The 11994-nt window shown below is 36.6% G+C and overlaps 1 protein-coding gene and 1 non-coding gene across 2 annotated transcripts; one reads left to right on the top strand and one right to left on the bottom strand.

Annotated features, from left to right (window-relative positions):
* Positions 1-15: 15 nt before the first annotated feature.
* Positions 16-87, bottom strand: TRNAM-CAU. The gene has a single exon. It is a non-coding gene; the product is annotated as a tRNA-Met (tRNA).
* Positions 88-1009: 922 nt separating this feature from the next.
* LOC101297743 lies at positions 1010-4937 on the top strand. The gene is made up of 7 exons (XM_004302061.1): positions 1010-1290; positions 2309-2417; positions 2584-2871; positions 2973-3387; positions 3519-3782; positions 3963-4611; positions 4703-4937. Exons 1-6 carry the CDS (start codon positions 1010-1012, stop codon positions 4373-4375), a joined length of 1770 nt encoding a protein of 589 aa, XP_004302109.1. The 3' UTR covers positions 4376-4611; positions 4703-4937.
* Positions 4938-11994: the final 7057 nt, after the last annotated feature.

Here is an 11994-nt window from a genome sequence, read left to right as displayed (position 1 = left end):
AGAAGCTACTCAAACTATCAGAGCCAGGTTTCGATCCTGGGACCTGTGGGTTATGGGCCCACCACGCTTCCGCTGCGCCACTCTGATTGTTGACATGAATACACAAAATTATATATTTAGATGTATGTTGTATTGATTCTCAAAAAAAAAAAAAAATGTACGTTGTATATGGTTTTTGATGTTTGAGAGATTTTTATGGCATATGGTTTCCTAAGATCACTAAAGAAAAATAGGCAAATTGGATGTCCTAGGCTTCCTCCACCGACGGTGGTTCCGCCCGGGCTCACGCCCCAGGTTTTGCAACGACCGTCGCGCCCTCCTACTCATTAGGGCTTGACACTTGCCCCAACAGCCAGGTATAAACACCATCCATTTTCAGAAAAACACTTCATAAAAGAGTCATGTGTACGTTACCTATACTATTACAGAGTTTTGAAGTTGTTTTAAGGCTTAAACTAATTTTTTAAACTCAAACTCAACTCGATATGATCGATTATTATCTAAATTCGAATATCTCGACTCTATTGTAGAAAGAAGTCAATCTTGATTTAAACTCACGTAACTTGATCATTTGCATGGGTTCGAGAACCGCCTTAGAGCCACAGATTATAGCTCGATCCCACCCGATAACTTCAACTGAAATAAATTTACCGATCATCTTCAACTTATGCTAAAAAGATAAAAGAAGGAAAAAAAATAGAGTGAAAACCCTGGAAATTCTTGTATGCACTACTTGTATTTACACGACACAATCTTTAACCGTTCGTAACAATTCATATGTTTGACCACCATGTTTTTATATTATTTTCTCTAATTTTGACTATTTATGTATGTATATGAATATACACGCCATGTACTGAAGATGCTGTCGTGAAAACCCAACGTAAATAAAACTGCAGAGAGATAAAAACTTCCCTCTCTTTTTTCACACACTTCAATTCACACCATATTTACCAAACCCAACTCTCTCTCTCTCTGGTTTTCTTCTTCTCCTCCATTGATGCGATTGATGCGCTCACTCTTCTTCCCTCCAAACCCAATCAAAACCACCCGAACCCTCTTCTTCTTCCGATCAATGGCCATACCTCCTCCCAAGTCCGCCATCCCCTCCGCCGCCGTCGACAACGGGGCCGGCCTCGCCCGCCGCTTCTGGATCAAGTTCAGCCGCGAATCGGTTTTCGCTTTGTTCCATCCTTTCTCGCTCTGCTTGGCCTCCGGCGACCTCAAGGTCGAGTCTTTCCGAAGCTACATCGCCCAAGATGCTCACTTTCTCAAGGCCTTTGCTCACGCGTGAGTCTCCTCTCTCTCTCTCTCTCTTCTTCGATTCCAATTAGGGTTTCTTTTTGGTGTATCTGCATCTTGTGATTCTAATTCTCAATTGTGAATATTTGTTCAATCTGAGAAAGTGAAGAATATTCTTAGTTTTTTGTAAATTTTGCTTTTTGTTGATTGGGAAAGATTTGGTTGTGTTTATTGTGTTGTTAGAAGTTAGATGACAGCTTTAGGAAGCTTGTTGCTTTTGATTTTAGGTGAGAAGAAATAGAGAATGGCTCGAATTCGGGTGATGTCACTATGATTGCAAGTGTAATTGGATTGGTAATGAGGTGTTTTGATTTAAGGTTAGGAGGTTGATGAAAATTTGATTTTCTAGTGTTGGGATTTCAGATATGGCTGTTTTTGGTTTTTCATCATAAGCTTAGTTAAGGCTGAGGAAGGTTGCTGAGGAATACAGAGGGAAATGATAAAGAACTAGAAATATGTGTTTTTGACACTTTCTCTGTCTTCAGTCATCACCTTTCCTTGCTTTGCTTCTGAATTTGTATCTACGATTAATTTAGGAATTGTTTTTCCTAGTGTGCTAGTATACCGGAAGATATGCTAGGATATTGAATTCAAAGCTTTATTTGGTTGCTGAGAAAAGGTTTGAAAAGAAGAGAAAATGAAGAGGTGTGTCTAAAATGGAGAGTCATATTGTAGTTTGGTTTGGCATAATTGAACCCATGGACTTATTTGGTTGACTTTATGGAGTTTACGGTAGTTTGGAAGCAGGAGTAACTAAATCATATAGCTTTTTTTTTGCTTTTTCAGTTTTATCAGCAACCAAATGGAGTTAAAGTATTTTGGATATATTTATGTGCATTAATTCAGGTAAGATTATTTGTTGTTTCCCATAAATTTAAAAATTTATAAAATAGGAATAGGTTATGATTTCGTTTATTCAGAATTACGGCAGTTTGTATTAGGTCTGTATCAGGTACGAGTTTAGGTGATTTATTTGTTTGAGTTCTACTAATGTCTGCATTTTTAGGTATGAATTGGCGGAAGAGTGTGCAGATGACGATGATGCAAAGCTTGCTATTTCTGATTTAAGGAGTGCTGTTCTTCAGGAACTGAAAATGCATAATTCATTCGTGCAGGTAAGATGAAGGGTTCTAAGTAGAACTGTAAACTACAAGTGACTTGTAATACTTCAAATATGTAGGTTCAGTACTTCAATGGATTCTTTATTTGCAAACAATAGAATCACTATCAGTTACACAGTTAAGTTTCATTTCCCATTCTCTAATGAGAGAGTAAATGCAGGAATGGGGTTTAGATGTCAAGGAAATCTCTATCAGCTCTGCAGCAGTGAAGTACACAGAATTCCTATTGGCAACAGCCTCTGGTAAAGTTGAAGGAGTAAAAGGCCCTGGTAAACTTGCAACTCCATTTGAAAGAACCAAGGTTGCTGCTTATACCCTTGGTGCCATGACTCCTTGCATGAGATTGTATGCCTTTATAGGTAAGGAGTTTAAGGCACTTTTAGATCCCAAAGACGACTCTCATCCATACAAGAAGTGGATCGACAATTATTCTTGCGAAAGTTTTCAGGTTTTTCCAATCATATCTATATGTAATTTCTTTTCCCCTTGTTTCTATATAAGTAGCCTTCGTGACTTTCAAAACTTATGTGATATTATCTTTTAACTTAGGCATCAGCTGCACAAACCGAAGAGTTGCTGGATAAGCTAAGTGTCTCTCTGACTGGTGAGGAGCTTGACATCATTGAAAAGCTTTATCACCAAGCCATGAAACTTGAGATAGAGTTCTTTTCAGCCCAGTCACTTGTTCAACCAACTGTAGTTCCTCTTATCAAAGACCATAACTCCGCAGAAGATCGCCTCATGATATTTTCAGATTTTGATTTGACTTGTACTGTTGTTGATTCCTCTGCCATTTTGGCTGAAATCGCAATAGTAACTGCCCCAAAATCAGATCAAAATCAATCTGATGGTCAAATTGCGCGGATGTCATCTGCTGATCTCAGGAATACATGGGGCCTTCTTTCTAAGCAGTACACAGAAGAGTACGAGCAATGCATAGGAAGCATTATTCCTACTGAAAGAGGTACTAACAAATTATTGTCAAATACATATCCAGTTTCCACGTTATGTTTTTGAGTGTGAAATTGTTATAGAATCCATTTTATGGGTGTAGTTGCTGAAGTCTGATAGTTTTCCCTTTTTATTGGTTTGTAGCCGAGTTTGTCTATAACAATCTGCACAAAGCGCTCGAGCAACTTTCAGAGTTCGAGAAAAAGGCAAACGATAGAGTGATAGAGTCGGGGGTTCTAAAGGGTCTTAATATTGAGGATATAAAGAGAGCTGGTGAACGTCTCATTCTTCAAGATGGTTGTATTGATTTCTTCAAGAGAATTATCAAAAGTGATAACTTGAACGCAAATGTTCATGTTCTTTCGTATTGTTGGTGTGGTGATCTTATTAGGTCAGCTTTTTCATCAGGTGCACATCTCTTCTCCACATGAAACCTGTTTATTGATCTCATACTATATATTTCTGAAATACAAACACTGGTCTTGTTATCTTATTGTCATTATTGTTTTAGGCTTGAAGTTCCTTCTGTTGAGTGTGTTATGTCTCTCTTTCCTGATTGTTCATATGTATATAATATTTTTGGTGCAGGGGGTTTACATGAGCCAAATGTCCATGCAAATGAGTTCACATTTGAAGAATCTATTTCCACTGGTAAAATTGTTAAGAAGGTGGAGTCTCCTATTGACAAGGTTCACGCTTTCAGAGATATTTTAGAAAGTTGTCCAAGCGACAGGAAGAACTTGACTATTTACATAGGAGACTCGGTGGGTGACTTACTATGCCTCCTTGAGGCAGATATAGGAATTGTCATAGGGTCAAGCTCAAGCCTGAGGAGAGTGGGGACTCAATTCGGTGTTTCTTTTGTTCCATTGTTTCCTGGTTTAGTTAAGAAACAAAAAGAGTGTGTTGAAGGAAGATCTTCTAATTGGAAAGGTTTAACTGGCATTCTTTATACAGCATCTAGTTGGGCTGAAATACATGCCTTCATTTTGGGATATTAAGCTCTTGTTCTTAATGTAAGCAAGCTTGTGCTTGAACAAAGAATCATTCATATACAGTGGAACAAAAAGATAACGTTTGGTGTCGTATAAAAGAAAAACAAAAGACGAAGTTGGTGGCTAATTTTATAAGGGCCACGGATTTGCTGCTGTCTTGCTCCTTTTCTTCTTCCTTTCTTCTTTTCGGAACAGGGTTTTCCAATCGGAAATGTGATGGCCTAATAGGATTCTGTAAACAGGTAATTGCCATTGCCCTTGCTTCTTCCTTTGCACTCTATTTCAGTATTTCTGGTTTACAACTGCTGCTTGAAATCCTCTTTTACTCTTCAGGTGTCGAAAGCTAGAGGCAGCAACGATTCAAGACAGAGATTGTTATATCCATTTGTCCATATAAACATTCTGTATCTGTGTATTATGATAGTTGATTGCTATTCAATTATTTGAGATGAATGGCAGTTTCAGATACTGTATTTTTGCTGATACCAATACCCCTTAATCCCTCATAATAAAATATAAATGCCAGATTCAAAGTTCATGATCTGTCTGGATTGCAGCTTTAGCCACCAAATTGTTTGCCTTTGTGACAATGTGACCTGTGTTAAATCCTATCCAGTTTCCCTCATAAACTTTCATAAACCGATTAACTCTTTTTTTCTTTTTTTTTCTTATCTTTTCTTTTTTAATTATACAATTTTTGGATTTTTCTTTTTTAATTATACAATTTTTGGATTTGTCCATATTTCTCATTGTCCACTATATTGTATTGCACGCTTGCTTGCATCATTCTTTTTGGAAATTCCGATTGAATTGTGATTGTAAAAGGGTTGGACGTATTAGAAGGAAACTGCATCTTTTGAGTCAACTTCATACTATCCATTGGAATTGGCCAAAAAGGACTAAATTAAAAGTGAATATATCCATGATGTGCACTATAATGATCTGGAATCCTTTGTCGGCCATATGACTCCTGATGGTGTTTAGCACAGCAACTTATGGATTAAGAACAAATCCAACATCAACGTCGACCGAATATACAATAGCAAGAATCTAAATTGGTTCAATATAACTATGTCTAGTGCATAACGTAGAAGCACTAAAACTAGCAAAGTTTAAGAGGAAAGCTAGTTAAGCTACAAACTTGAGAAGACAAGTTGAGTATGTTAGGACAAGCTTTCTCATTTGCCCTACATTTCTGAATAGGAATTTGGTGCGCACATCAAAATGGGGTAGATAAACTATCTACTAATACTAATATAGTAGACACGTCTAGTCGATTTTATATGTAGGAATTTTGAGTTTGTCTCAGCAAATATTGTCGTTGTGTATAAAGTAAAGAAAAGGGTGTCACTATCCCATCTATTAAGGGATATTGCCTCCAACTATTCACCTTTAGTAACTTCAAGATGCATCAAGAAAATAACCATCATACTATTTGCTTAAACTTAATGATATTACTGGGAATCTAAACTTTGAGTCACCTATCATAGATAGACAGAGACTACCAGGAACAGAGTGGGGACATTTGTTGTCTACTTGTACGAGAAAAATGTGTCCAATATATAGTTCTTGGTACCCCATCCCCATCACTGTTGATGATGTGCTTCGTGCTGAAGATTTCTAAGTCATTATAAGCACAGAAGAAGATGCCACTTTCTGTGGGATCTGCTGCTCTTGTAGACAATGTGATCGGCTAGGTTTCGAGATCTCATTGGTTCCTATCGACAAAAACCCAGTTCAACAGTCATTAGAAGCAGACTTGGAGATTCATTGGTGTTCATCAAGTTCCTTATCATGGTGACAATGCACTGGATTGTCATACTAGCTTGTATGCTTTTTCATGGACCTGAAATGAAAATTTTTGCCCTTTTTAAGAGTTGGATAAGGATAATTTGATGATGTTTTTTTTTTAAAAGTATCAACGACAGTATCTTTAAAAGTTTTTTAGACCTAAAGACTAATATGCGTCGATAGATCTTGTTATAATACTTTCTCCTCCTTCCCGGGTCACTAAGAATAAATTGAGATTTTACCAACTCGACCACATATGGTGGTTAAAATTTGATGATATTAAGAAATTTAACTGGTTTTAGTTTGTTTGATTGATCAACTCTTCTTGGACTTTGACTAAAATTAGTGGTTGAGAAAAGTTAAAATCAAAGATTATCTACTTCCTTCTCATCATATACCCTGATTTTGTCAAACTCCCACGAATTTAAGGTGATATAAATGTTTAAAAGAAGTTAAGAGGTGTATATAAACACATAAGAATGAAAGATCCATGGGTCCAAAAAAAAAAATTAATTAAGGTGAAATAAAGGTTTAAAAGATGTTAAGAGCTTGTATGTAAAGACACAAGAATGAGTTTTGTCTTAAATTGGGTGAAACTTGAGGGAAGGGATAATACGTAACTTTTTATTGAAAACTGAGGTTCCCGAGGCTGGTATGAAAGGAATTGAAGACAAAAAAAGCTTAGAAATACACTCAACACCATCGAAAATAACAAATTCAACAGGTTATACGAAACACGGTACTGGTGAGTCGTTTAAGCCCGATCGCTAGCAAAACGATAAAAGGAACAAATCTTTGATGCTAGAATGGTTCAAAATATGTTAGGATGTGTCTATAAGCACACATGAATGAAAAAAGGTAAAGGTTCAGAAAAAGTGAAATTTTCTGAAAACCCGTGTGCTACAACAAGAGGTTTTAGCTCAAATTGGGTGAGAATTCAAAGGAGATGTAATACTTGACTTTTTTGATAACTGAGGTTCCCAAGGTTGGTGTAAGAAGAATTGAAGACAACACAAACTTGGAAATACAGTCAACACTTCTGAAAATAACAAATTCAATAGGTTATACGAAACATGGTACCCATGGGTCGCTTAAGCTCAACCGCGAACAAAATAATAAAAGAAATGGAGTTTTGATGCTATAATGCATGGTTCAAAATATGTTGGTGTCTATAAGCACATAGGAATGGAAAAGCCCTCTTGTTATAGCACAAGTGTTTTTGGCTCAAATTAAAATTTGTGTGTTATAGAAAGGGGTTTTGTCTCATGTATGGCTGAATTTGAAGCCACATTGTATAACTTAATCGTTTTAAAATCATACAATTCTCTTGTTTTAGAGGAGAAGCGCATCATTGCTATCCGATGTTGGTGTCGGCAAGGCTCACCAGAGTTTGACAAGGCTAGGAAGAAGAGGCCCTGCCTGGTAATCGCACAAAACATTCTTCGAATTTGGTTCATGTTGATCTACAACATGAAATCCTAGATGGTTCCTTCTTTGGGATCTAATGTTGGTCAACCAAGCAAGAAGAGAGGAAAGCCATGTGTTTGCCGCAACTGAACCAAAGCAGGTGATGGTGTGTCTAGTTCAGACTCCATAGTGTCTGGTTCGGTGGCATGGTGTCGGAGCCCGAGACGGTGGTGGAGGAAACAATCAACCCACAAGGGTAGGATGATACCCTAATTAGCCCATGATGTGAATTTCTCAGGCAGCTTGTGAACATGTTCACCATTGTGCCTCTAGGCTTCATACAGGTTGTTTGGTCACATTGTGGGATAATTAAGGTTTTTGATTTCTTATTCTAGTTAGTTACGTGTACATGTTTTTGGACACCATTTTGGTTAATCTTTTCAGGAACTTTATTAGTTTGTTATATTTGATTTTAGCAACGGATGTAATGAGTTTTCTTCTGATTTCTCTGGCTTGAGCTAATAAGCTCGTCATGATTTTTGTTGTCACTGGAAATCATCCGGTTATTTCAACAACAACAAAATAAAACAATCTCAACTGCACAACAGAACGTTCCCTTGACTTTGTAGTCAATTACAAGTCCGGCGGCCGATCTACCCGGCCACGTTTCCAATAGAGACCTTCCCCGGCCCACTGAGTCACTGACGATGAGTCGTGAATCATTACGTACATATGCAAAGCACCATTTTCGTGCTACAAAATTGCTGGCTTACACTTATTTTTAATTTGTTATGTGAATCTTGCCAATAGCCTCATGTAAAGTCAACTCCAAGCAAATGGTAATTAACTACATTTTTTTTATTTTTTTATTTTTTTAGAGCAAACTACATTGTTTTTAGATGGAGGTTGAAACAAATTATGTTTGCCAAGCTCTTTTCCTACAAGTTTATTACCTATTGTCCTATTGATCGTCGATGATCACCAACTACCAATTCAAATCCTAGATTATTAATTAGTTTATGGAAAGAAAAGCTAGGTAGTTAAAGCATCTTTAACAATACTAGTCATTTTGTAGTTAAATTTTAGTCAAATTAGCTAAAATGTTATTTTGGCTACCCACTTTATAAATGCGGTTGCATTAATGCTCTCTATTTTAGTTAGTATTACATCAACATTATTATTCAAATAAAGATTAAATAGTTTAAATATATTTATATATCATGTAAAATATCTTACAATAAATGTATTAAATTATATGTAGCTTCATCTGAGTCATCTCGCTCTATATTTAGCTAGCGAGATAGTTAAACGTCATAATAACTAAACTTTGACTAGTCTACTGGAGCTTCGAAAAAAAATAAAATAAATAAACACGCTCTCTAAAATAATTAAAAACTAAAATAGAGAGTCTGCTAAAGTTGCTCTTACATTTCCATTGGATCAATTGGATCAATGCATGTAACTTTAAAACCCGCATGAAAGAAAACACATGAAAAGTTTGTAAGCAATTTCACATCTTATATATATATATCAGGGCTCTTCCATTGAATGATCCATAATTTTGATTCATTTCTAGGGATAGAGTATTTGACAAACTTTTCAATCACAGAATCACATCTCTATCGTTCAGTTTATAGGTCTATATAAGGAGATCACCATATATATATATATATATATATATCACATAAAAAGAAACGAGGAAACCATTCAACACAAGTAACTAAATCAATTAATATATTACACTCCAACCTCTTAAAAAAGTTACATATATAGGCAAGTAAACCAAAGCTGCCATTTTCTTATGATGACATTTATGCAATCCCCAAGAGCTATCTTGTGTTAACAAACGAGGGTACATAACAACCTAGTCGATCATTGACTTAATTGATTAGAAGCCAGCTTAGCTTCTCCAATGAGGAGCTTTGGCCAACTATGAACAACAATTAATTTTGTTCTATTGCTTCCTTCTCTTTTTTCAGTTTTATTGTTTCTTTGGCTAAGTGAATCCAAAGTTCCAAACTAGATAGCTCAGTTATATCCTCTCTTGAACTTAATGGAACATTCCTTTTAATAAGCACAACACGAACAGACATGTGAAGTAGGTCCTCCTGACCTCCTAGCTCTATGAGAAATACGTAAACACGTGGCTTAGTTTACTAAAAATTTCATTTTCACCTTTGTTTGATCCGTCTCTCACATCATGAATTAGGAATCTAATCCCTATGCTTCCCCGGCTCATTCATTATAAGTAGAACCAACCACCCCCAACTTCTATCGCTCTGCATCTCCTTCTCCTTCTCCTTCTTCAGCTAGCTTCTCCTTATTTTCCTCCTTATACAGTCACTGAGTTGAGTTGTCTGGAATCGAAGAGATCATGACCATGGTGGTTCAAGAGCTGCAGAGATCAAGAATGTTGAGAGCACATTCGAGATTCGGAGGCTTTCAGGTCTGGCCTGATTTTCACAAGTAAATAAAGAAGGGTGATGATTGAGTACGTACTTGAGGAGAGAAATGTAACCTCAGGCAAGTCTGGTTTCTTGGCTTTTTGATCGAATATATTGGATCATATTCGATCATATATTATCCCTTTCCCTTTTTCGTTTTGATTGCAATGACCCTTTCCTTCCTAGTACCTACTGATTTCGGCTTCGTTGCCACGAAATCCATGGAGGAAATATGCTGTAATAAAATTTGTTTCTGTATTATCGTTCTAGGGTTTCCGTTTCTGCGATGTTCATGCGTTTTGGACTTTTAGTTTCTTGTATGCTCCATGACTACTGTACGTGAGAGACCTCCATTTCATTGTACAACACAATTCTGGGGTTTAATTTTCTGGGTTTTCAGTATTCTTTTTGTTAATGGAACAATGAATCGTCGACACCTCAGAACTTTCTGTTCATCAATTATGCATATATGCTTTTACTGTACGTACTGATATCTGAACAGTAATTTTGATTCGTATGTCCCAAAATGAGTTAGTTTCTCCGTACAATGATCAGTACTAGATGATAGGTGAAGGAGATATGGAATCTTGGTACAGCTACGTGAATGGATAGAAATTAAAGCCTTCTCCCCATACTTGTCTGATACTCTTATCCTCTAGTTTCAATTTTCAACTACTTCAATGATCGATACCGATCCTCTAAAGGGCTTAAGAATGCTTGGAGTTGAATCAATGAATGTAATTATATATATCGAGGGTCTCAAATTTTAGGTTTCTTAATGTTAGGTTGTATTGATGAGGCACAATCAGAGATCATTATATGTGAGCTACTACTGCAGTTGATCCATCATATTCTTACACGCGTCTTGGTGTGAGTGAAAGACCAGGCCCCTACATGCTGCCATTGTTCCCCAGCACATGTTTAACACAGAAAGATTGAAGATGGATCGAGCTGGTTCATAATAAAAAGTGAAGTCGTGGGGCTGCTGATAAGGGCTATGCCGGTATTGGCTCATTGGCTCCATATAGTTGGGAAAAGAAAAATAAGAAAACCTACATCTTGGATAATGTAATGAACTCCTGTTACTAACTTAACGCATGGTACTAGTGCCGACAATATGCTCATTAACATGCCCAAACCCAAACTAAATCGAAATAAAAGGTAAATGTTAACCGTCTAAGAGAACTTGTATTCTACACATTTTAAGTATGTTGTATGTTTCAGTTATTGTGAAATCGATACCGTTTAAAGAGCAAAATACGACTCTAGAAAAGAGTATTCTTATGATACTTTAACACTATCTAGATCGAGCGAGATGTTTGTATATCAAGAAATATGCATGTGTCTTAGAGTGAAAGAAAGATACGCATACTTTATTGAGGAGAAGGAATCTTTTGGACCAAACTGCTCAAATTGTTAAAGCAAGAACATTAGGGGCCATAACCACATCTTCATATTTTCTACGTTATTATGGTATATAACTAGTTATATCGGGTACAATTCAAGATAAGGATCGATGATGAATGACTAAAAGTCTCACCCAACTATCATCACAATAATTTCCTTTTCCTTTTTCCTTTTGTTAAACTTTGAGTTGGTCACCATGTGTCACCGATTGGCTAGTGCAAAATGACATGCAAGTGTGTATAAAGAAAGAAAAGATGAAGACCAAAAGGACAATCCAGAGTGGATTTTCTATTGGTCCATGACTCATCAAAGGCTCAGTGACAACCATCGTAGAGAATATATACTCTTATATACAAACGTGGTTGATGATTAGCTCATCCATGACTGTTACATGCATATGATCGAGAGCTTGTGAAATTGTAAGATCCAGAATCTGATAAGCAAATTAGAGAGAAGACGGATCCAGAGTGATATCATTATAGAATTGCATATTGGTGAATAAGCACTTTGTTCAGTTGTTGTGGACTTGGAGTGTCCGTACCTACAACTTTATAGGAATGTTTATATAATTCAGTG

Source organism: Fragaria vesca, linkage group LG6 (assembly GCF_000184155.1).
Source record: "Fragaria vesca subsp. vesca linkage group LG6, FraVesHawaii_1.0, whole genome shotgun sequence".
NCBI lineage: Eukaryota > Viridiplantae > Streptophyta > Magnoliopsida > Rosales > Rosaceae > Fragaria > Fragaria vesca.
This window is presented reverse-complemented; position numbering and strand designations above follow the sequence as displayed.